The following is a 27608-nucleotide window of genomic DNA, read 5'->3' as shown; positions in this document are numbered from 1 at the left end:
ACTTTTATGTAGCTGCCTTAAGTCGGCAGGCATTTTGATTATGAGGGAGCAGTGGGAGGTGACCCTTTTCTTATTCAAAAAAGTTGTGCAATATGTTGAAAACTGATTTGGGCCTGATTGTCACATTGTCCTCCAATGCCTCAGTTGTAGTATCAGTTGTGGTACTCCAGTCTTTAAGCACCGGGGCCTCCACTGCTGTTGTGATTGCTGATTTTTCATGGAGCGATAATCTGTCACTTCATTCTTTATCATTCAGATTTGTTTGAATACACTGGAAGTGCCTGCACCAGCTAACCTGTATCATATGATGCATTGTTGCTGTACATTTGCATGGATTGTTGCAATGTTGATCCCCTTCCAATGCAGAAAACCAGTTACCATTCCACGTTATCAGTGGGCTGTGCATATTTTTTTTCTTTCTTTTCTTTTTTTTGGCTCCTCTAGCAGTGTACCAAGGTTTGCAGATACATAGCTAGAAATAAACCAGAAAACTTATTTACACAACTATATTTTTTGTGATGATAGTTAAAATTTTGTGAGTACCCTTTGTAAATAGTTGCCAGATAATACTCATAATGAAGAACAAGAATCTGATACTGTTTCATTTCAAGATTTGTGATCAATGTCTGGACTCTTGTAACATTTAGTTTGTATGTCCATTCTTTTAGCAGGAGGTCACATTGTCTTCATTAGGTGTACGTTTCCAGGAAAGTGCAGTGTGTTTGAGAGTGAAAAGTAAACAGTGTGTTCCACTAATATTTGTCTATTACAAACGGGCCGTTTATTCGCCAACAGGATATTGTAGATTATGGCTTGAGTCAGTATAATATGAGAATAAACATTAATATGCTGTGCTATCAAATTTGAAATATCATACAGTATTTGTACAGAAACCAGATGGCAATTGTAAGAATTGGAGGACGAATAAGGGATGCAGTAATTCAGAAGGGGGTGAGACAAAGTTGTAGCCTATCCCTATTTATTCATTCTGTAGATTCAGCAAGTAATAGAGGAAACCAAAGACAGATCTAGAAAGGGAATTAAAGTTCAGGGAGAAGAAATGAAAACTTTATGGTTTGCTGACGACATAATTCTGTCAGAGGCGGAAAAGCACTTGAAGAGTAGTTGAACAGAATGGATTTTGTGTCTTGAAAAACAGGATATAAGATGAAAAGCAACATAAGCAAGACAAGGGAAATGGAATATGCTCATCTCATATCAGGTAATGCTGAGGGAAATACATCAGGAAATGCGACGTGGAAAGTAGTAGATGAGTTTTACTGTTCGTGCAGAAAAATAAAGTGGATATAAAATACACACAGACAATATAAATATATTTTTTTTTCTTTTTCTGAAAAGTTTTATTTTTCTGAAGTGTTGCTGTATATGACAGAGAAATGTGGACAACATAATAATTGTATATGTATGGTTTCTGTTCTTCCACATATGAATGTCCAAAAGAACAGAAACTGTTGTGTCAATCCACGGGTGTGTATACAGGGCGAATCACCTAGAACTTGCATTGCAAATATTGTGGAAATGGAAAATGCTACTGATGTGTGGTTTCCACAGAATGGATTGGTAGTCAAGGGCCCATATTGTTAGCCAATGAAAAGATTGCAATAATGCTTGAAAAGTGTATTTTTGTGCAAATACCAGGTATACAAGTATGAAATAAGTGTTAAGATATAAATGTGTCGATAGGGAACATTTGTTGTGAACGAGCCTTTTTTTTATCATTATTGTTTTTATTTTATTTTATTTTATTTTTTTGTTTGGTTGGTATGACATCTGTCAATGATATTTAGTATACATCAAGTTATGGAACAAACAACATCATATGTTTTCATCGTGTTAACAGTGCCGAATTTTGTACCAGAAAGTGATGATTTGCGGAAAGGATTAATTTTTTTGTTTTCATTTGAAAAAAAAAGTGCTGCAGAGTCTCATCGCATGCTTGTCGAGGCATATGGTGATCATGCTTTATCAGAAGCAACATGCAAAAAATGGTTTCAACGGTTCAGAAATAGTGATTTTTGATGTAAGAAATGAAGAACGTGGAATACCACCAAAAAAGTTCGAAGACACTGAATTGCAAGCAATATTGGATGAAGATGATACTTTGAGTCAGAAGCAAATGGCAGCAATGCTAAATGTTGCACAACAAACAATTTCTGACCGTTTGAAGCTATGGGAAAGATCCAAAAGTGTGGAAAATGGGTGCCACATGAATTGAATGAAAGACAAATGGAAAACCAAAAAACCATTTGTCAAATTTTGCTTCAAAGACATGAAACAAAATCAATTTTGCATCGAATTGTTACTGGCGATGAAAAATGGATTTATTTTAAGAATCCTTAATGGGAAAAATCATGGATTAATCCGGCACAATCGTCAACATCACTGCAAAATCAGATCGATTCGGCAAGAAGACAATGCTCTGTGTTTGGTGGGATCAAAAAGGTGTGGTGTATCATGAGCTTCTAAAACTCGGTGAAACTGTGAATACTAATCACTACAGATAACAAATGATCAATTTGAACTATGCATTGATCGAAAAAAGACCAGAATGGGCCAGAAGACATGGCAAAGTAATATTTTTACACGACAGTGCACCTGCACACAAAGCAAAACTGGTTCAGGATACAATCAAAACACTTGGTTCGGAGCTGCTACCCCACCCGCCGTATTCACCAGACTTGGCGCCTTCCGACTACCATTTGTTTTCATCAATGGGACACACATTGGTTGAGGAACACTGCGATTCCTACGAAGAAGTTGAAAATTGGGTATCTGATTGGTTTGCTTCAAAAGACAAACATTTCTATTGGCATGGTGTCCACAAATTGCCAGAAAAGTGCTCAAAATGTATAGAAAGCAATGGTCAGTACTTTGAATAAAATGTTTTTACTTTTCAATTCAAAATTAGTGTATCATTTTCACACAAAAAAAATGCTCATTTCATACCAGTACACCTGGTATACATTTTTTAAGTGGTACAATGCCCTTTGACATTAAGAAGTTAAAAGTAGGGTAAATTAGATTGTCAGTGGTGTTTGTTGCAGAATTCTAATGTGAATCTTTTACAAAAGACCATAGTTTGAAAAGTTTCCACATCGACACTTGCAGAATACCTGCGATAGTACACACTAAAGAACAACACAAATGCGTACTAGTTATGTGGATTCTGGCCAGTAACAGACAGTTGACCATCACAGCTCATGTTCAAAATGACCACTGGCAGCACCCAATACATCCTTCCAGTGTGGTACGGAATGACTGCAGCACATGTGCTAGCATTTTAGTGGAGATGTCCGATCACAACTTTCTAAGTACTATTATAATCTTTAAATAAATAGTTGTTGTCCCATCACAAGTTCCATTGAGAAGTATCTGACTTTATTTCTTGATGGTGTATAGTTTCAGACATCTGTGTCCATTTTCAAACCATCCTACAAAGAAGATTACAATGGACATGACAATTTTATACAAGCAAGGCACATATTCATAATAATCTTTATTGGAGGATGATTTAAAAATGGACAGAGGTGCCCAAAACTAATCACCATCAAGAAATAAAAAATAGGTATGAAACTTCCTGGCAGATTAAAACTGTGTGCCCCACCGAGACTCGAACTTGGGACTTTGCCTGTCGCGGGAAAGTGCTCTACCATCTGAGCTACCGAAGCACGACTCATGCCCGGTCTCACAGCTTTACTTCTGCCAGTATCTCGTCTCCTACCTTCCAAACTTAACAGAAGCTCTCCTGCGAACCTTGCAGAACTAGCACTCCTGAAAGAAAGGATATTGCGGAGACATGGCTTAGCCACAGCCTGGGGGATGTTTCTAGAATGAGATTTTCACTCTGCAGCGGAGTGTGCGCTGATATGAAAGCTGTGAGACCGGGCGTGAGTCGTACTTCGGTAGCTCAGATGGTGGAGCACTTGCCCACGAAAGGCAAAGGTCCCGAGTTCGAGTCTCGGTCGGGCACACAGTTTTAATCTACCAGGAAGTTTCATATCAGCGTACACTCCGCTGCAGAGTGAAAATCTCATTCTGGAAACATCCCCCAGACTGTGGCTAAGCCATGTCTCCGCAATATCCTTTCTTTCAGGAGTGCTAGTTCTGCAAGGTTCGCAGGAGAGCTTCTGTAAAGTTTGGAAGGTAGGAGACGAGATACTGGCAGAAGTAAAGCTGTGAGACTGGGCGTGAGTCGTGCTTTGGTAGCTCAGATGGTAGAGCACTTGCCCACGAAAGGCTAAGGTCCCGAGTTTGAGTCTCGGTGGGGCACACAGTTTTAATCTGCCAGGAAGTTTCATATCAGCACACACTCTGCTGCAGAGTGAAAATCTCATTCTAAAAATAGGTATGTCTCAGTGTAAATATGATTTATTAGTCTCATTACATACATTGTACTGATCATATGATCTGTTGTACAGGAGACTTGTCAGGTTTCGCAAAAATATACTGTATAAAGATTTACAGAAATTCTTTTTACACTATTTTAAGAATAGTGCCAATAAAGACAACACTACAATATTTACTATAAATTAACAGTTTATCAATTTCCTTTGTTGTACACAGGCAACACTGCAATTTTAGCTATAGATTTTTATTGTTGAGTCTCTGACTGTCTTCCATGAATTCTTCATTGGTGTTGTAACATTTCTCTATTAAAATATTTTGGAGTAAACTTTTCAGCGAACCAAGGTCCATTATTAATATGTTTCTTCCTTTTAATTTGTTATATATTTTAGCCCCCTGTACAGTGGTGTCTGCGCATAAAGCTTTAAGTGAGGTGAAGGAAATTTGAAGTTTTCCTTGTGATGAGTATCTTAGCTATGCTTAAAACGGAACTTTTCAAGATTACGATGATTATTATATACAAAAATCAAAATTTCAAAAATGTACAATGAAGTAATTGTTAGTATTTTTAATTTCTTGAACGATGGGTGACATGACTCATTTTTGTGGCCATTGTACATGTTTCTAATGATTTTCTTCTGAAGAATTAGAAGCCTTGTACTGCTTCTAGAGTTTCCCCAGAAAATTATCCCATGCCGAATAACAGATTCAAAATAACTGTGGTAGACTGTCTTTCTTGTATCCATATGAGTGGCACCAGATAAAATAAACATAGCTAAAACTAGGGAATTTAATTTATTTGCAACAAAGTTTATATGTGTCTTCCAGTTTAAACTTTTATTAAGATTTAGGCCCAAGAATTTAACATGGCTCACTTCTGTCGTCAGTTGATTATTATGGGCTATTTGTACAGGACATATTACTGACAATTTAGAGACAAAGTGCAACTTGTTATGGAGCTACAGCCATTTATTTCAATTATAAGATTAGTTGCGAACCTATTTTTCGCCTGCAGCATGCTGCAGGTTCATTATTACAATCTGTTGATTGGCTAACAATACGAGCCCTAGACTAGCAATCGATTCTGTGAAAACCACACATTGATAACACTGTCCATTTCTGCAATATTTACGGTGCAAGTTTTATGTCAACATCACATATATACTTGACAAAAGATATTACCAAATTTTGCTGTGTTAGGGCATTAAAATAACTCAATGCTGACAGATGGAAATTTGTGCCAGACTCAGATTAAACCTGGATTTCCCACTTTACGTGAGCAGTCACCTTAAGCACTTTGGCTATGTGACGATGTCACCTGTCTGACCCAAGTCTCCATACGCCACACACTACAGAGTAGTGTCCCCTGTTCATTATTCCTACTGTATTCCTGCGAGACGTTGGAGGTTATTGTGCATTTGCACTGAAAGATCAATATGCCGTCAGGCACATACATTATGTAAGTATTGGCGTCTGTTCTTTCACACATGCATGATTCATAGAACAAACTCTATATCCATATAATATATATGCACCTGAATACATATCAGTCTTTCAGTGCAGATGCAAGATAATGTCCGACCTCTCACAGGAATACTGTTGGGCTACAAGTGAAGAGGAAAAACGAACAGGGGATACTACTCTGTAGTTTTGCAGCACATGGAGATTGGGTCAGACTGAAGACATTTTCAGACAGCCGAAATGGTTAAGGTGGTCACTCACGTAAAGTGGAAAATCTGGGTTCAAATTCCAGTGTGGCACAAATTTTCATCTATTGCTATTGAGTTGTGCAGCAAAAGTAGGAAATTTCTTTCATCAAACTTTGTAATTGAGTGGGAATCTAGGTAAATAATTTTGGAGTAAGAAACAAGGGGTTATCTGGCGCATATACACTGATTATCACAAATCAAACAAAAATCACAAAAATAATTTCAGAATGAAATTTTCTCTCTGAAGCGGAGTGTGCACTGATATGAAACTTCCTGGCAGATTAAAACAGTGTGCCAGACCGAGATTCAAACTCGGGACCTTTCTACTGAGCACCAAGCACAACTCACGACCTGTCCTCCTTTACTTCTGCTGGTACCTTGTCTCCTACCCTCCAAACTTCATATAAGTTCTCCTGCGAAACTTGCAGAACTAGCCCTCCTGGAAAAATGGATATTGCGGAGACATGACTTAGTCGCAGCCTGGAGGATGTTTCCAGAATCAAATTTTTACTCTGCAGTGGAGTGCGTGCTGATATCCTCACAGTTTTACTTCCGCCAGTACGACATCTCCTACCTTCCAAACTTCACAGAAGCTCTCCTATGAAACTTGCAGAACTAGCGTTCATGGAAGAAAGAATTTTGCAGACACATGGCTTAGCCACAGCCTGGGGGTTGTTTCCAGAATGAAATTTTCACTCTCCAATGGAGTATACACTGATAGAAAACTTCCTGGCAGATTAAAACTGTGTGCCGGACCGAGAATTGAACTCCGGACTTTCGCCTTTCATGAGCCTGTGCTTTACCAACTAAACTATCCAAGCATGACTCATGAATCTCAGTCCGGCACACAGGTTTAATCTTCCAGGAAGTTTCATGTTAGCACACGCCCTGCTGCAGAGTGAAAATTTCATTCTAGAAACATGCCCCAGGCGGGGGCTAAGCCATTTCCCCACAATATCCTTTCTTCCAGGAGTTGCAGGAGAACTTCTGTGAAGTTTGGAAGGTAGCGGATGAGGTACTGGCAGAAGTAAAGCTGTGAGGATGGATCATGAGTAGTGATTGGGCATCTCAGTTTGTAGAGAACTTTCCCGCAAAAGGCAAAGGTCCTGAGTGGGAGTCTCGGTCTGGCACACAGTTTTAATGTGCCAAGAAGTTCACAAAAATAATTGTTACTCAAAAAATTGTTTAACGCCTGATGAAACTTACCTAAAGCTTAGAACACACAACAATAATAAAACAAAATCACAGCCTTAGGTAAATAATTTATTTTATAATGTAGAACATATATGAAATGTAAAAATGTGGTACAAGTGAGTTAGATATTGCAAGCAAAATATAAGACTTAACAATAACTTCTTATGCTGTTAATTACAGTGTCTTTGAGCTGTATAAAAAGGAATACAATTCTTAGTCTGAGGCTGTTCTCAGTGCAGCAAGGGTCTGGGAAGGAGGACTGCAAACAGTGATGTGCTTCCTGAGTGACTCTCAGCTAGAGACTACGAGATTCAAGTTAGAAGATTTAGATGACTCTTAAGTGCATTGTAGCAATTATAGGTTGGACGTGTTAGTTTCATGCCATACGTATATGCCAGATGCTGTATTTTCCTGAGCAGCTCTTGCTTTTGTGGGTGTAGCTGTTTCATGGTAACCAATGCTGTGTCAAATACGAAAGCACAACAGCAATGTTCAGAATTTGAAACCAGTTAGCTACCTTCATTCTGTGCAGTTTTATGTCATAGTATCACACATTCCTTTCAAGTGAATCGCAAGTAACTGTATAGTTTCAAAAACTTTGTTTCACACTATTACTGTTTTTACACTATGTGCATCAGTAGCTCATCATATTCAGTGTGCCAAGAATTAAAATTCCACACTCCTTCTAAATGTGCTATTTGACTTAATAAAACTCGTCCCATGTGCTATGTAATGTGCGCACTATAATGGCTTGTTAGCTGATTGTTCCTAGGCAGTGTACATGTCGAGACAATTTTGTACTTGTGTACATTGATGGTTGAGAATATGTCAACCCATTAGACACCAAATGTGCCCTTATGTGACATGATTCATCATCATCATCATCATCATCATCATCATGTCCCACATTATTTCATCCTATTTGCTGGGTCGGTTGTTCAGAAGCTGAATTACTAGGCCAAGCAATTACAAAGAATCCTTTGTTATGGTAATCTTTGGAGTTACTACTCCATCACAAGGCAATGGTTCACTTCTCTTTTAATCCCCAGAAAGGAGGGTCACCTCATCTGCCTGCTTTGGGTACTTGTAGTGATACAAAGATTGTGGAGAAAAATGTATATTATGCTATAAAATTGTAGAAGATATGGGTTGTATAACTTTATTTTCAAATTGTTGTGTAATAATCACATTTTCCAAAGATTTAAGAGATGATAATCAACTCTGATTGATAGCTTGCCAGACTAATGCATTGTGTGCCACAGAGTACTTTATGTCTACAAATATGTGATGTTGCACATCTCTTTCATGACTTCAAACACTAAGGTGACTAGTTTACTTGACAGTTGGAGTAGAATCAATCAGAGCGAAAAGCGTGTTGCCATTAATCCACATATTGCCCTAATAACTGTGTCACACTGTGGCATGCAGAAACACTTTGACCTTGTGAGGTTGTGTAGCAGTTAACATATTTTACTTTCATTTGGGAGAACTGGGATTCAGTTCCATGAGTAAAATTCCAAATACAGCTTTTTTTCTAAATCACCTACATAAAATAGTGGAACTGTCTCTGTGCAAAGGACACTACTGCTTACCTGCCATGTTCATTTTCAGTACAAGCTTGTGCTTCCAAATGCATTGAGCTCATTGTTAATGGGATGTTCATCCAGATGCAAGCTCCAGGGCACTTGCATCTGTTGCTCATTATTGGCAGTTATAACAATATCCTACACCAGTAATAGGGCTTTGGGATGTAATATGGCTTGTATTACACAAGTCTCTATGCACAAACTTTTTGTTGTCTTATAGCAGTGGCAATGTGAATAATCTTTTCCACACATGGATTCAGAGATGATATAAATTTCTTGTATGAGGACATTTTTCCTGTATATGTTGTGTGTAGGTATTATTATTGGTGTTGTCGTTGTTAAATACAGTATGTACAGAAAAAAATTTCATCAAGTAGGAAATTCTCAGACCTATCCAGGAACTGACTGAGTATATTGAGGTATTTCAGGAGTCTTATTAAAATTCACAACTTTATGGCTCTTTGAAAATGTAGTGCCACAATAAAGTTTCTGATGTGGTACTTTGATCATATTCATTTACCATTCTCAGTTCATATGTTACTGATTTAACTTCAAACAAATTATTCTTGCTTCGTATAACAACTCTTGTTCTCAGAAATTCTTTCTCTTGTTCATTATTTCCCAGGTAAAAAAGAGCCTATGTATCTCCCTGATAAATTTCCCAAACCTGTGAGATATAACAGTGCATACCAACAGTGATTCTAAAGAAAAGCAGGTTTTTCCATTATTTTGTGTTGTGTACTGTTATCAATAAATTTCACAAAATCGCATGAAGGAATCAGTAACACTGTAACTATAACTGCTGTCTAACTTCCAGTTCTTATAGTACATTCCTTGTATGTACATAACGTAAGAGCAAATCCTTTAATCTTACTGTCGTGGTGACTAATACAACTTGTATTTGGTAGGCCATATAGATTCAGTTTTTCTGTTATTTGTTTAAATCACTTCAAGGTGCAGTTAATTCCCTCACTTGGCTTCCTCTGACATAGTTAGTACTTGTTCTCAATGCAGACACCTTTTAAACTGTAATACAATGTTTATAGGCTAGTGGTATACAAACATATCTCGTTGTCTTCAAAAGTGATACTATTCTTACTGCTCAAAAAAATGTCATAAGGCTTCAAATGGAAATGATTTTAGCCTCACTGTCAAAAAAGCCCTCAGATATTAAGACAGTTATTTTTTAGCAGTATTGTTTTAGACTGAAAAATATTACACATACACACAGAACAGGTGAACATAGTGACAATGGATTCATAACAATAAAAGCACTATCATTTTAGATAGTAATTATTTAACAGAGGATATGTTGATGGAGAATGTTGTTGTAATTAGTATTATTAACAGTATAAGTTAATCATTACTTTTATGACTCCTTCTCTCTATATTCATTAAAGAAAAAATATTCTTCCTTGGAGGTCTTGGTTTAGAAAATATTGAGATTTTAAGTGATATTTCATTTGCAGTACTTTCAGTAGACCTCAAATGAGTATGGTGTCTGCAGCACATGCAAAACACTTTAAACACACAATACTGACTGCATCATATGTGTCATTTGCATATTACTTGTTCTTTTTCGTAGTCATTTTGAGATGTTTGTATGTGATGACAACACAGATCTCAATATTTTATAACCTTTCAGTTTTGCCTTTTGTTCTGAAAATCAGTTGTATGCACATTACTGCCAGGGTGGAAATTACCTGTATGAAATAACACAGGGCTTCCAAATTCATGTTTTTGTTGTTGTGGTCTTCAGTCCTGAGACTGGTTTGATGCAGCTCTCCATGCTACTCTATCCTGTGCAAGCTTCTTCATCTCCCAGTACCTACTGCAACCTACATCCTTCTGAATCTGCTTAGTGCATCCATCTCTTGGTCTCCCTCTACGATTTTTACCCTCCACGCTGCCCTCCAATGCTAAATTTGTGATCCCTTGATGCCTCAGAACATGTCCTACCAACCGATCCCTTCTTCTAGTCAAGTTGTGCCACAAACTTCTCTTCTCCCCAATCCTATTCAATACCTCCTCATTAGTTATGTGATCTACCCACCTAATATTCAACGTTCTTCTGTAGCACCACATTTCGAAAGCGTCTATTCTCTTCTTGTCCAAACTATTTATCGTCCATGTTTCACTTCCATACATGGCTACACTCCATACAGAAACGACTTCCTGACACTTAAATCTATATCCGATGTTAACAAATTTCTCTTCTTCAGAAACGCTTTCCTTGCCATTGCCAGTCTGGATTTGATATCCTCTCTACTTCGACCATCATCAGTTATTTTGCTCCCCAAATAGCAAAACTCCTTTACTACTTTAAGTGTCTCATTTCCTAATCTAATTCCCTCAGCATCACACGACTTAATTCGACTACATTCCATTAACCTCGTTTTGCTTTTGTTGATGTTCATCTTATATCCTCCTTTCAAGACACTGTCCATTCCGTTCAACTGCTCTTCCAAGTCCTTTGCTGTCTCTGACAGAATTACAATGTCATCGGCAAACCTCAAAGTTTTTATTTCTTCTCCCTGGATTTTAATTCCTACTCCAAATTTTTCTTTTGTTTCCTTTACTGCTTGCTCAATATACAGATTGAATAACATTGGGGAGAGGCTACAATCCTGTCTCACTCCCTTCCCAACCACTGCTTCCCTTTCGTGCCCCTCACTCTTATAACTGCCATCTGGTTTCTGTACAAATTGTAAATAGCCTTTCGCTCCCTGTATTTTACCCCTGCCACCTTTAAAATTTGAAAGAGAGTATTCCAGTCAACATTGTCAAAAGCTTTCTCTAAGTCTACAAATGCTATAAACGTAGGTTTGCCTTTCCTTAATCTTTCTTCTAAGATAAGTTGTAGGGTCAGTATTGCCTCACATGTTCCAACGTTTCTACGGAATCCAAACTGATCTTCCCCGAGGTCGGCTTCTACAGGTTTTTCCATTCGTCTGTAAAGAATTCACGTTAGTATTTTGCAGCTGTGACTTATTAAACTGATAGTTCAGTATTTTCACATCTGTCAACACCTGCTTTCTTTGGGATTGGAATTATTATATTCTTCTTGAAGTCCGAGGGTATTTTGCCTGTCTCATACATCTTGCTCACCAGATGGTAGAGTTTTGTCAGGACTGGCTCTCCCAAGGCCGTCAGTAGTTCTAATGGAATGTTGTCTACTCCCGGGGCCTTGTTTCGACTCAGGTCTTTCAGTGCTCTGTCAAACTCTTCTCGCAGTATCGTATCTCCCATTTCATCTTCATCTACATCCTCTTCCATTTCCATAATATTGTTGTCAAGTACATCGCCCTTGTATAGACCCTCTACATACTCCCTCCACCTTTCTGCTTTCCCTTCTTTGCTTAGAACTGGGTTTCCATCTGAGCTCTTGATATTCATACAAGTGGTTCTCTTTTCTCCAAAGGTCTCTCTAATTTTCCTGTAGGCAGTATCAATCTTACCCCTAGTGAGATAAGCCTCCACATCCTTACATTTGTCCTCTAGCCATGCCTGCTTAGCAATTTTCCACTTCCTGTCGATCTCATTTTTGAGACGTTTGTATTCCTTTTTGCCTGCTTCATTTACTGCATTTTTATATTTTCTCCTTTCATCAATTAAATTCAATATTTCTTCTGTTACCCAAGGATTTCTACTAGCCCTTGTCTTGTTACCTACTTGATCCTCTGCTGCCTTCACTACTTCATCCCTCAGAGCTACCCATTCTTCTTCTACTGTATTTCTTTCCCCCATTCCTGTCAATTGTTCCCTTATGCTCTCCCTGAAACTCTGTACAACCTCTGGTTTAGTCAGTTTATCCAGGTCCCATCTCCTTAAATTCCCACCTTTTTGCAGTTTCCAAATTCATAGCACATTCCAATGTTTGAATCTTGTGTGTACTGCATTATACAGTCATTAAACAGCAAGTGTATCGGTTAAAAGCAGCACATATCTTAAATTGTAATCTTCAAGATGCAAAACACACTTTTTTTATATAAAAGAAAATAGCACCATCAATTAGCTGTGATAGAATGAGCTTATTTCAAGCCCCCCTCCTACTGTTTTTTTCCCCTCATGAACATCATTTGTCTAGCATTCATTTCCAAAATGTTCCTTGTCATTCTTAAAAGTTCACCCACTTATAGAGTTGTTCATTGTAAGTTTTATCTGGTGTGAGTACCTATGTTTTTCAGTTCAACAAAAACTGTTGCCATTCTGACTAAGGTTTTCTATGGTTCTCGTAAGTGGTTTGAAGCAAAAGCTTGGATGTTCTGTTGAAAACAAGATTAATTTCCCTTCTCATTTTCATCCAATCTGAATTTCTGTTGGTGATGGTGACAAAATGTTAAAACTCAACCATTCCATCTTTCTGAATGCACATTATGGATGTACATGTTGATTGATTCTATTGTCGATCTTATATCCTGTACAATTTTACTATAGAATAAAAGTTGTTTGAGAAATAAAGACACAGCCTTTCATTCAACTATTTTTAATTACTTATACTCCTGAGGCATAAGGATCCCGTTGGATTGTGATCACATTTTTTTTTTTCCTTCTTGATGACCAGATGTATTTGGTTAAAGTACATGACCAGAATCATTTGGTTGAACTACAACTGTCGTGAATGGGAAAGAGTTGTACTGTAATAGTGTTGTCAACTATTACTTTTGAACACATTATCCGAAAACTGTCTTGAGCAGCTAAATCGACAGCCAACGCGTAATGGAAATATTTTAGATCTGGTAGCCACGAACAGACCAGACCCCATCGACAGTGTCAGTGGTGAGACTGGGATTAGTGATCATGATGTCATTACGACTATGGGTACGAAAGTTAAAAAGTTGGTCAAGAAGGCTAGGAGAGTATTCTTACTAGAAAGAGCAGATAAGCAGTTGTTAGCACCCCACTTAGTAAATGAATCGACTTCATTTACTTTCGGTACGATAGACGTGGAAGAATTATGGGCAAATTTTAAACACATTGTAAATCACGCATTGGACAAGTATGTGCCGAAAAAGTGGGTTACGGGCGGAAAAGACCCACCGTGGTTTAACAGCGCATTTCGGAGAATGCTCAGGAAGCAAAGGCAGTTGCGCTCGCGGTACATGAAAGATCGGAAGAATGAGGACAGGCAAAGAGTATGCGAAAGAACTTGCCCCCCTTCCAACAGCCAATTACCTCAAGTCTCTAGAGGAACGAAAGGTTCTAAATGATTGGAAAAGAGCACAGGTAGTCCCAGTCTTCAAGAAGGGTCGTCGAGCAGATGCGCAAAACTATAGACCTATATCTCTGATATCGATCTGTTGTAGAATTTTAGAACATGTTTTTTGCTCGCGTATCATGTCGTTTCTGGAAACCCAGAATCTACTCTAGGAATCAACATGGCTTCCGGAAACAGCAATCATGTGAGACCCAACTCACTTTATTTGTTCATGAGACCCAGAAAATATTAGATACAGGCTCCCAGGTAGATGCCATTTTCCCTGACTTCCGGAAGGCATTTGATACAGTTCCGCACTGTCGCCTGATAAACAAAGTAAGAGCCTACGGAATATCAGACCAGCTGTGAGGCTGGATTGAAGAGTTTTTAGCAAACAGAACACAACATGTTGTTCTCAATGGAGAGATGTCTACAGACGTTAAAGTAACCTCTGGCGTGCCACAGGGGAGTGTTATGGGACCATTGCTTTTCACAATATATATAAATGACCTAGTAGATAGTGTTGGAAGCTCCTTGCGGCTTTTCGCGGATGATGCTGTAGTATACAGAGAAGTTGCAGCATTAGAAAATGCAGCGAAATGCAGGAAGATCTGCAGCGCATAGGCACTTGGTGCAGGGAGTGGCAACTGATCCTTAAAGTAGACAAATGTAATGTATTGTGAATACATAGAAAGAAGGATCCTTTATTGTATGATTATATTATAGCAGAACAAACACTGGTAGCAGTTACTTCTGTTAAATATCTGGGAGTATGCGTGCGGAACGATTTGAAGTGGAATGATCATATAAAATTAATTGTTGGTAAGGCGGGTACCAGGTGAGATTCATTGGGAGAGTCCTTAGAAAATATAGTCCATCAACAAAGGAAGTGGCTTACAAAACATTTGTTCAACCTATACTTGAGTATTGCTCATCAGTGTGGGATCCGAACCAGGTCGGGTTGACAGAGGAGATAGAGAATATCCAAAGAAGAGCGGCGCGTTTCGTCACAGGGTTATTTGGTAAGCGTGATAGCGTTACGGTGATGTTTAGCAAACTCGAGTGGCAGACTCTGCAAGAGAGGCGCTCTGCATCACGGTTTAGCTTGCTGTCCAGGTTTCAAGACGGTGTGTTTCTGGATGAGGTATTGAATATATTGCATCCCCCTACTTATACCTCCCAAGGAGATCACGAATGTAAAATTAGAGAGATTCGAGTGCGCACGGAGGCTTTCCGGCAGTCGTTCTTCCTGCGAACCATACGCGACTGGAACAGGAAAGGGAGGTAATGACAGTGGCACTTAAAGTGTCCTCCAGCACACACCATTGGATGGTATGCGGAGTATAAATGTAGATGTAGATGAAGTTGAAATTAGTAGAGATTCGTGCTGCTGTAAAAAGAGCGAAGCGCAAAGCATTCAACCACTACCACCGTCATACCTTAGCAAAAGATCTTGCTGAAAACCCAAGGAAATTCTGGTCGCACGTAAAATTGGTAAGCGGGTCGAAGGCTTCCATCCAGTCACTCAGTGATCTGTCTGGCCTGGCAACGGAAGACAGCAAAACAAAATCTGAAATTTAAAATTTAGCATTTGAGAAATCTTTCACGCAGGAGGATCATACAAATATACCGCCGTTTGAGTCTCGTACAGATTCCCATATGGATTACATAGTGATAGACATCCCTGGGGTTGTGAAGCAGCTGAATGGGTTGAAAATAAATAAATCGCCAGGTCCTGATGGGATTCCAATTCAGTTTTACAGAGAGTACTCTACTGCATTGGCTACTTACTTCGCTTGCATTTACCGCGAATCTCTTGCCCAACGTAAAGTGCCGAGTGACTGGAAAAAAGTGCAGGTGGCGCCTGTCGCCTTTATATAAGAAGGGTAGAAGGATGGATTCTCAAAATTAAAGACCAATATCCTTAACATCGGTTTGTTGCAGGATTCTCGAACATATTCTCATTTCGAATATAATGAATTTCCTTGAGACAGAGAAGTTGCTGTCCATGCATCAGCACGGCTTTAGAAAGCATCGCTCCTGTGAAACGTAACTCGCCCTTTTTTCACATGATATCTTGCAAACCATGGATGAAGGGTATCAGACGGATGCCATATTCCTTGACTTTCCAGAAAGCGTTTGACTCGGTGCCCCACTGCAGACTCCTACCTAAGGTATGAGCATATGGGATTGGTTCTCAAGTATGTGAGTGGCTCAAAGACTTCTTAAGTAATGGAACCCAGTACGTTGTCCTCGATGGTGAGTATTCATCGGAGGTGAGGGTATCTGGAGAGCCCCAGGGAAGTGTGGTAGGTCCGCTGTTGTTTTCTAACTACGTAAAGGATCTTTTGGATAGGATGGATAGCAATGTGCGGCTGTTTGCTGATGGTGCTGTGGTGTACGGGAAGGTGTCGTCGTTAAGTGACTGTAAGAGGATACAAGATGACTTGGACATGATTTGTGATTGGTGTAAAGAATGGCAGCTAACTCTAAATATAGGTAAAAGTAAATTAATGCAGATGAATAGGAAAAAGAATCCTGTAATGTTTGAATAATCCCATTAGTAGTGTAGTGCTTGACACAGTCACGTCGATTAAATATTTGGGCGTAACATTCTGCGTGACTTCCACAAGGTGTTGATACAGTTCCCCACAGTTGTTTAATAAACAAGGTAAGAGTATATGGACCATCAGAGAAATTGTGTGATTGGATTGAAGAGTTCCTAGATAACAGAACGCAGCATGTCATTCTCAATGGAGAGAAGTCTTCCGAAGTAAGAGTGATTTCAGGTGTGCCACAGGGGAGTGTCGTAGGACCGTTGCTATTCACAGTATTCATAAATGACCTCGTGGATGACATCAGAAGTTCACTGAGGTTTTTTGCGGATGATGCTGTGGTATATCGAGAGGTTTTAACAATGGAAAATTGTACTGAAATGCAGGAGGATATGCAGCGAATTGACGCATGGTGCAGGGAATGGCAATTGAATCTCAATGCAGACAAGTGTAATGTGCTGCGAATACATAGAAAGAAAGATCCCATATCATTTAGCTACAGTAGAGCAGGTCAGCATCTGGAAGCAGTTAATTCCATAAATTATCTGGGAGTACGCATTAGGAGTGATTTAAAATGGGATGATCATATAAAGTTGATCGTCGGTAAAGCGGATGCCAGACTGAGATTCATTGGAAGAATCCTAAGGAAATGCAATCCGAAAACAAAGGAAGTAGGTTACAGTACGCTTGTTCGCCCACTGCTCAAATACTGCTCAGCACTGTGGGATCTGTACCAGACAGGGTTGATAGAAGAGATAGAGAAGATCCAATGGAGAGCAGTTCGCTTCGTTACAGGATCATTTAGTAATCACGAAAGCGTTACGGAGATGATAGATAAACTCCAGTGGAATACTCTGCAGGAGAGAAGCTCAGTAGATCGGTACGGGCTTTTGTTGAAGTTTTGAGAACATACCTTCACCGAGAAGTCAAGCAGTATATTGCTACCTCCTACGTATATCTCGCAAAAGACCATGAGGATAAAATCAGACAGATTAGAGCCCACACAGAGGCATACTGACAATCCTTCTTTCCACGAACAATACGGGACTGGAATAGAAGGGAGAACCGATAGAGGTACTCAAGGTACCCTCCGCCACACACCGTCAGGTGGCTTGCAGAGTATGGATGTAGATGTAGAACATTGCAGAACGATATGAGGTGGGACAAGCATGTAATGGCAGTTGTGGGGAAGGGTGATAGTCATCTTCGGTTCATTGGTAGAGTTTTGGAAAGATGTGGTTCATCTGTAAAGGAGACTGCTTATAAAACAATATTAGGACCTATTCTTTAGTGCTGCTCAAGCGTTTGGGATCCCTGTCAGGTCGGATTGAGGGAGGACATAGAAGCAATTCAGAGGCAGGCTGCTAGATTTGTTACTGGTAGGTTTGATCATCACGTGAGTGTTACGGAAATGCTTCAGGAACTCGGGTGGGAGTCTCTAGAGGAAAGGAGGCGTTCTTTTCATGAATCGCTACTGAGGAAATTTAGAGAACCAGCATTTGAGGCTGACTGGAGTACAATTTTATTACTGCCAACTTACATTTAGCGGAAAGACCACAAAGATAAGATAAGAGAGATTAGGGCTCATACAGAGGCATATAGGCAGTCATTTTTCCCTCGTTCCGTTTGGGAGTGGAACAGGGAGAGAAGATGCTACTTATGGTACGAGGTACCCTCCGCCACGCACTGTATGGTGGATCGCGGAGTATGTATGTAGATGTAGATGTAGAATGTGACATGCTATATTCACAGTATACCTCTCTGATGTGTTTGTATCTATTCCTAGTAATGTCCCACCTCCACTCTTCCCTCTTTTCCTTATTATTGCCGAGGTTGATGCATATGCTGGTGTACTCACTCACTCACTCACTCACTCACTCACTATTTAGGGCTGGAGAGAAAGGGGGGGGGGGAGGCTGGGGAAAATAGGGGGCAATAGTTCTTTGAGATGGTAAGGTGAGAGGATGGATGTAATAAATTCTACAGGTGTAAGTAATCAAGTAGGACAATTACTTGTTACAATGGAATGGAAATTACTTGTTAGCTAATCTAATTAAGGGACTGAATTATTACTGTCCACGTACAGAGAAAAATTATAAGCTGTTATTCATAAAGCACTTCTCAGAGCATGTCCATGATCAACTGTGATAGTAGTGGTATTATAAACCAGACTTGACCCTCACTGTAAGTCATTGGTTGGCGAGATGATTTACAAGAATTTTCTTGTGTCTGTTGTTCACATTAAGAGAAGCCAGTATAAAACGAGTAGTTTTTAAAAATGCATGTATTCATGGGCTTGTTGATGAAAGGTCTCACTTCTCTTCTTATTGATAGTATGCTACCAGCTGTGTTATCTATTACATGAAACATATTGTTGACAGCAGCGTAGTGATGTGTGTGCGTATTATGCTGAGTTCATATCTTGTGTCTCATATGCTGCTATCTTACATCAATAATTCCATTAATCATTGTAACAAAACATAGTAATATTATTTATTATAATAAGAACCTTATCCTTAGTAAGTGAAATATATGAATGATAATATAATGTGGCCACATATTATTTTATATATCATGTTTCTTTCTGTTGGTGATTTCTACAGAATGTGCAGTCATCAAAACTTAAAATATCAGTCAGATCTGAACTGAAAGACACAGTGAGAAAGGATAAACTTCAGTCATCAGGCCATGCTGCAGATATGGTATTGAAATCAGATGATGTGCAGATTCAGGAGAAGCACCTGGATCCTAACACAGGTAAGAATATTTTCATGTTTCCCTCAAAAAAGTTGTGTGTAACTAAGATTACATATTACTTTTAGATACTGCAACCTGGTGTCCTCAGTGTCAGCATCCCTTTCCAGAAAATAAGGAGAAAAAGAAAAAAGGGAAAAAATATAACTGATTAATAGATCAGGAGGTGAGATCAAGAAGGTGATAAAATTTCACAGTAAAAGTACACTGCAGAAGTTTGTGGACCTTGTCAACAGGATTCATCTCAAGAATAAATTTACTCTTGAGATGGAGAGGGATGGTGAGCTACCTTTTTCGAATGTCCTAGTGTTGTGGAAGGCAGATTCTTGGCTTTGTTATTTAGTGTATAGAAAACCAACCCACACAGACCAATATTGGAATGCAAACAGTTTTCGTCATCATGCTCACTGATAAATTAATGTTGGTACAGAGAGCAAATGATTTCCGACAGTGACTATCTACAAGCTGTACTTCAGCATTAGAGGCTCATATTCATAGAAAATGTTACAGAAAGGAGGATATTGCTGATACTTTCAGGTGCCATCAACAAAGGGTGCTTTGTGACTCGGCAGAAGAGACCAAGCCTGCAGCATTACTTCTGTGCTGTGCAGCTGTGGACAGCAAAATATTACCTATGCTTCAGGGGTATGGATTGAGACCAGTGTTTCAGCCAACCTCCAAGATCTGGGGGTGTTATGCCCCATTAAAGACCTTGTAAGTATAAGAGTGCCCGGTTTTACGATGTTCCCTTTGAAACTGGCAACATCTGCATAGACTGTCACTAGTGTTGTTCTGAACACTCTCAACCACATAGAGCAAATGGAGCTGGAGAGCTGAATGTTGGTTGGACAACACACAAAATATGACTTGAAAATACAAGAGTCATGGCCTGTGTGCATCATATTGTAATTCCATCATAAAAGAGGTGACCCAGAATAGAATAAATTGTAATCATTTTAACCGATCAGGAATACACACTCAGTTGGACATAGGGGCGGGCTTTGGACACCTAGCAAAAATGAAGATGAATCATTGTTATTTTTAAGGCTGCTGCAGCAACAGTTTCAGATGTGGCATTGTGTCTTCTTGCCACCTGACATTTAATCTCATGGTGAACTGGAGCTGTATGCACATTCATTGCTTTTGTCTTACTTTGGAAGGCTTCAGATGTTGCTACCTTGGCTTCGTGATTAGAATGCAGTAGCAGCCCTGGCAGTAAGTAGTTTCACTCCTGTGTACTGTAGTGGAGACAGCTATCAAAACCTCAAAGATTTTGTTCAAATTTATGGGGCTTGAATAGTGAGAAGATTTTATTCAGCCAATCATTTCTTATACAAATTCTATTGAGTACCTCTCATCTTGGGTGTTACCACCAATACAACTTCATTGTGTCACTCTTAACGAGTCTCTTCAGATTTTGAGTGGTGTGCTGCTGCATTTGCTTATAAACAAATAAATGAGTGATGATTGTATATAAATAACATTGTAACCAGAGCCAAGTTATGTACCTAATCACGTGGCACAAAAACATTTTTCTTATGGCCCTGTGCTGATCTAGCATGGAGTTATTAGCAAAGTTGTGCAATGAGGCTGTCTTGTAAACAGTGCACCAAATTTAGTTACGGCATGTCTGAGGTTCCAATAAAATATTCTTATCACTATTGGAACTCATTGAAAGAATCAATGTTCCTATTGTAGATAAAGTATTCCACATTTTTCTGAATAACCCCAGCAGATGTCTGAATGATTCTTTCAACACAACTCCTGTCCTTTTCTTCCTCCAGTCATTTTAAAAATATACCCTAAAAATGTTGTACTCCTTGTTCGTCTTGTAGACATCTCTTTACAAGCAAGCAGTTTTAAATACGCCTTTATAATGTAGTATCTATGTTCTAAATAAAATTTATTGTAAATAATTCATCACATTTCAGTTTATGTGAATCTAAATGCAGATGAAAAGAAAAAGAGAACAACATTGTGTTCATTACTTTTATTTGGAGCTAACTTTGACTCAAAAGGCAGGAGTTGTGCTGCAACACAGATTTTCCATGAACTGCTTTATAATGTGAAATGCTTAACAGATAATAAAATTAACTGTAGAAGCAATCATACTATACAGGCTACATATATGCTGTTTAAACAGCCAGGCAGGTGGGTCCTCCCACACCCAGAGCAGTGCCTGCCATGTGCTTGTCACACAACCTTGCAATATGAAACGCTTCATTTTGGTGGAAGGTCAAGAAGAACCCTTGCATTTTAGTGCAGCACATGTAGAAACATGCTGTTTCTTGCAGACATCTGTGGCTTTTGCTGCCATAAGAGCTAATGACCAGTAATACATTTGCAAACATTAGCATAGTGTCAATGAGAAACGTATGTAGATAAGTTTAACATTACTTGTTTGTCTGTCAGTAAAAATCAGTTTAAAATCCTTGTAATTAAAATAAACTTCCGTTTCAGTTCCTGTGTGGCTTTCTGTTTAATACAGTTCTATTTTCTCTTAATATGTAACATTGTAATTTTTTTATTTTTCTTTTACTGGCGTTTATTCATGAAGTACCTACTTTTATTTGGATGAGCAGACCTGATGGTTTTAACAATTCTTCATATATTTCTGTAAGAACTAAGTTTGATTTAGATGAGTATTATCTCCCTCTCCTTTTATTCTATTCTCTTAATCCTGTATTTATATCTTTCTTCTCTCCTTTAGTTTCCATCCTCTGGATAAACAATCATCTTCTCTCAGTCTAATATTATATCGCTTTTTTGTAGAATGGGTAATATTCCTTCACAAAAAATTAAGCAGTCTTTCCCATTAGTCCTTGTAGGTGTTACTTTTGAATACATTATGGGAGTGGTAGTGATCAATGTGTTACAAATATTTACTATTAAAAACAGTCTTGATCACTATTTATTTATCAAGGTGACCGATTTCGACCACTGCTGTGCTCATCTTCAGACCATTGAGTAGGAACCTCTTTCTGTTGGAGAATCACCACTGATTCACTAGTGATTCTCCAACAGGAGGAGTTTCCTACTCAATGGTCTGAGGGTGACCACAGCAGTGGTCGAAGCCGGTCACCTTGATAAATAAATCGTGATCAAGACTGTTTTTAATAGTAAATACTTGTAGATGTTGATTCTGCTGTTGAGTAAATGATACTATCTCAAGTACTTGAGTTGGAACCATATTGTATGTTTTCCACTTTGATATTTTTTTGGCTGCTTAATTTCCTGACATGTAATTTGGCAGCTTAATTTTGTGACATTGTCAAATAATTCACCATCTTGCTGAAAACACATGTATCTTTGACTTCTTCAATGCATTCTAACTTAAATAAATGTTCTCGTCAACAATGGGCGAACATATTGTACCTGTCATTTTTTTCTTCAAAGTTTGCTTTTTGAAGTAGTCTCTCAGTTTTTAATAAATAATAGCCACAAAAAATTTTCTCATACATACACTCCAAATTTACCTTGATCATTTTCCATATATGATGATTTGCTTATTACGCAAATCATACGTTCTCCTTTTACATGTTACCCTTTTCATTTTTTATTGTTGTTATTGTTGTTTTTATCCTCGGTCCAAAGACTGGTTTGATGGAGCTTTCAATGCTCATCTATTCTGTGCAAGCCTCTTCATCTCTACATAACTACTGCAACTGCAGTTTATTTGAAACTGCATATTGTAGTTAAGCCTTGGTCTTCCTCTACAGTTGTTACCCCCCAATCCCGCCAGTTTACTCTGTTTCTAAGTTCTTGTTTCCTTGATGCCTCAGGATGTGTAATCAGTCAAGTTGTACCACATGATTTTCTTCTCTCCATAGTTGCATTTAACACCTCTTCATTAGTTATGCAATTTACCTGTCTGTTGTTCAGCATCCTTCTGTAGCACCACATTACAGAAATTTCTTCTCATCATGTCTGAACTATTTATCATCTACGATTCCCCTCCATAGAAGGGTGTGCTCTGGATATATACCCTCAGAAAAGCCTTCCTAACACTTCAGTTGATATTTAATGTTGGAATTTCTTTTATTCAGAAACACTTTTCTTGCTACAGCCAATCTGCATTTCATATCCTCTTTAATTTGGCCATTCTGTTATTTCACTCACCAAATAGCAGAACTCATTTACTATTTTTAGTGTTCCATTTGACAAGCTAAGTCCGTCAGCATCACCTGGTTAATTCAACCACATTCCATTAACCTTGTTTTACTTTTCTTGATCTTAATCTTTTAACCTCTTTTCAAGACACTATTCATTCCATTAAGTGCCCTTCCAAGTCCTTTGCCATGTCTGACACCATTATGATGTCATTGGCAAACCTTAAAGTTTTTAGGGTGTAGAAAAATTTCCCCTACCAGTCACAATAAAAGGTTATTTATTTGTCACACGACCGGTTTCAGGCTTGCGCTCACTTCAGGTGTTTATACATTCATGTACATGTTTGTATGCTGAAGATCATTGTATAAATAGAAAAAAATTATTTGCTGGTGACTAAACAGATACAATGGGACAGTTGTAAGTGGCAAGGCAGCATTTGTCGAAAATATATCTGTACTTATATGTAAGCCCGAAACTGGTCGTATGACAGATAAATAACCTTTTATTGTGACTGGTAGTGGAAATTTTTCTACACCCTATAAAGGAACAGTTACGGAGTTCAACAGCAGCCACTATGGATAAAATTCACTTAAAGTTTTTATTTCTTCTCCCTAAACTAAATTAATTCCCGTTCCAAATTTCTCCTTTGTTTCCATTACTGCATGCTAAATATACAGATTCAATAACATTGCAGATAGGTTATGAATCTGTCTCACTCCCTTCTCAACCTCTGGCTCCATTTCATGTTGTTTGAATCATATTAACTGCAATCTGGTTTCTATATGAGTTGTAGAAAACCTTTCATTCTTGGTGTTTTATCAGTTTCCTTCAGAATTTTCAAGGAAGGTATTCCAGTCAGCAGTGTCGCTATCTTTCTCTAAATCCAAAAGTACTAGAAACATAAGTTTGCCTTTCTTCAATCTGTGTTGTAAGCTATGTTGTGGAGCTAGTATTACATCATGTGCTCCTACATTTCTCAGGAACCCAAACTGAGATTCCCTGAGGAGGTTAGTTTCTGTTTTTCCATTCTTCTGAAAATAATTCATATCAGTATTTTGCAACCTTGTCTTATTAAACTGATGGCTTGGGAATATTCACATCTCGTCTGCTCCTTCCTGGTTTGGAATTGGGATTATTACATTCTTTGTGAAGTTTGAGTGTGTTTCACCTATCTCAGAATCATGCATATCATATGGAATGGTTTTGTCATGATATGTTCTCCCAAGGATCTCAGTACTCTTGCAGTACCAATCTCCCACCTCATCTTCATCTACTTTCTCTTCCCTTCCATGATATATACTGAAGTTTTTTCTTTTTTTTTTTTTCTTTTTTTTTCATTTGCACATCTCTCGTATACAGGGTGTACCAGATATAAATGTAGATATTTTTGTATGTGATACGTTAATTTGTAAATACACCAGTGTGTTGGTCATTTTTTCTCTGCATCAAACAGTCTTCCCACAAACTCACCACAATCTTTATGAACGGATGTTTTCTGCATGGTCGCAACCGCACCAATAAGTGGCCTACTGTCAGTGTGGCTAACCATTTTGCATCCAGGCACCCACACTTCAACACCTGATCTGCTGCCCAGGGGAAAATAAGCATTAATGACTTCCTCTTACTACACATACTTGGAGCTACTAACCAACCCAAAACAATACTAGTCCTAATAGCTACAATTATTAGTCCGCAAATGATGTAAATACTGATGTGATGCTGTTCACTACATCATTTTGCCTGTTACATCCTGTATATTCCTGCTACTTTTCAGCATTCCCTTCTTTCCTTTCTATTGGCTACCCATCTGAGCTCTTAATAGCTACTGCTGTTTTATCCAAGGGTATCTTTAATTGTCCTGTGGGTATCATTTGTCTTCCACAGAGTTATACATGCTTTTATTGCTTTGCATTTCTTCTTTAGCTATTCCTGATTAGTAATTTTGCACTTTCTGTCAGTCTCGTATTTTAGACATATGTATTCCCTTTCGCCTGCTTCATTTGCTGCATTTTTATATTTTCTCTTTTTGTCAGCTAAATTCAGTGTCTCCTGAGTTATCTAATGATTTCTACTATGTCTTGTCTTTTTTTCCATGTGGTCGTCTGCTACTTTCACTATTTCATCTCTCAAAGCTAACCAGTTGTTTTCTATTATATTATTCCCTCTGTTTCAATCCATCTGCAACTCTCAACAACCTCTGGTGTCTTTAATTTATCCAGGTCCCATCACACTAATTGCCTGCCATCTGCAGTTTCTGCACTTGCAGTTGATAAACAGTAAATTATTGTAAGAGTCAGCATCTGCCCCTGCAGACATTTTAGAATATAAAATTTGCTTTCAGAATCACTGTCTTGCCATTATATAACCAATCTGAAACCTTGCAGTGTCCCCAGGTGTCTTCCACATATACAGCCTTCTTTCATGATTCTTAAACCAAGTGCTAGCAATGATTAAAGTATTCTCTCTGCAAAATTCTACCAGGCGGATTTCTCTTTCATTCCTTTCCTTCAGTTCATGTTCTCACTATTTTTCCTTCTCTTATTTGTAGTTTCACCTTCCATCAGTTAAATTCTACATCTCGAGTTACCTGGCCTGGCGTCAGCAGCCAGAGACTGGGTAATATGCGTGCGTGAGTGTGTGTGTATGTGTGTATGTGTGTGTGTGTAATTCTGATGACGGCCTTTCTGGCCGAAAGCTTACTTGTTTGACAGTCTTTCTGTTGTGCCTATCTGCAACTTACATCTCTGCTTTATGGCTATATGGTAAGTAGCAATCTGTTCTTTTCATAATATTGACACTATTCCATCCTGGGTTTTCCACTGTCTGATCTTATGTTATCCAAGGATTTCTACTTTGCAATGTCTTTATGTATCTTTGATACTTTACCACCTTTACTATTTCATCTCTCAAAATTACCAATTCATCTACAGTTTTACTCCTTTCCCCTGCTTTAGACAGCTGTTGCGAATGCTCCCTTTAAAACTTTCAAGAACCAGTGGTTTTTTCAATTTATCCAGATCCCAACTTCTTAAGTAAGATGACCCTGTATGTTGTTGTCGATGACGAATGTTCATCAGAGACAAGGGTATTGCCAGGAGTGCCCCATGGAACCATGATAGGACTACTATTATTCTTTATATGCATAAATGTTCTGGCAGACAGGTTGAACAGCAGTCTGTGGCTGTTTGGTGCTGTGATGTTTGGGAAGGTGTCATCATTGAATGAATGCAGTATGGTACAAGATAACTGGACAGTATTTCTGGTTGGTACAATGAATGTGAGCTAGATCTGAATGTAGAGAAATTTAAGTTAATGCAGATGAGCAGGAAAAATAAATCTGTAATTTATGGATACAGTATCAGTAATGTGCTGCTTGGCCCAGTCGCATTGATTAGATATCTAGGCACGACACTGCAAAGCGATGTGGAAGGGAACGAGCATATAGGGACTGGAATAGGAAAGGTAAATGGTTGACTTTCATTTATAGGGAGAGCTTTAGGAAAGTGTGAATCATCTTCAAAGGGGATTGCAAATAGAACATTAATTCAACCCATTCTTTAGTACTGCTCAAGTGTTTGGGATCCCCACGAGGTCGGATTAATGGAAGGCATTGAAGCAATTCAGAGGTGTCTTGCTAGATTTGTTACCTTTAAGTTCAATCAACACGCCAGTATTACAGAGATGTTTTTGGATCTGAAATGGGAATCTCTGGAGGGAGGCAATTTTCTTTTTGGGGAACACTACTGAGAAAGTTTAGAGAACCAGGACTTGAAGCTAACTGCAGAATGATTTTACTGCCATGAGCTTACTTTTGTGTAAGGACCATGAAGATAAGAGAAATTAGGGCTCATATGAAGGCTTATAGACGGTTATTTTTCCCTCGCTCTGTTTGCTTGTGGAACGGGAAAGGAAATGATTAGTTACGGTACACAGTACCATCAACATCATGCCATATGGTGGCTTTCAAAGTATAGATGTAGATGTAAACGGAGATGTAGAATAATGTACTTCCAGGTAACAGCTGTGTTTTTTTTATTTTTGTGCAATATTTCTATGGCCAACCAAGTCATTTTCTTCAGATGCTGCGAGTTGTGTTGTTACATGTGTTTGTTGCTTGTGCTCCTACCAGACAGCCATT

General features: G+C 38.6%; 1 protein-coding gene across 1 annotated transcript in view; it reads left to right on the top strand.

Annotated features, from left to right (window-relative positions):
- LOC126188053 (serine/arginine repetitive matrix protein 2-like) overlaps positions 1 to 27608 on the top strand; it is a 354700-nt gene that overhangs the window by 258201 nt on the left and 68891 nt on the right. Inside the window, exon 9 of the mRNA XM_049929488.1 lies at positions 19210 to 19363. Coding sequence (XP_049785445.1) covers positions 19210 to 19363 — 154 coding nt within the window. The remainder of the gene's footprint in view (positions 1 to 19209; positions 19364 to 27608) is intronic.

Source organism: Schistocerca cancellata, chromosome 5 (genome assembly GCF_023864275.1).
Source record: "Schistocerca cancellata isolate TAMUIC-IGC-003103 chromosome 5, iqSchCanc2.1, whole genome shotgun sequence".
In the NCBI taxonomy this organism is placed as follows: domain Eukaryota; kingdom Metazoa; phylum Arthropoda; class Insecta; order Orthoptera; family Acrididae; genus Schistocerca; species Schistocerca cancellata.
The sequence above is the reverse complement of the archived record's forward strand: the minus strand, read 5'-3'. Positions and strand labels throughout refer to the sequence as shown.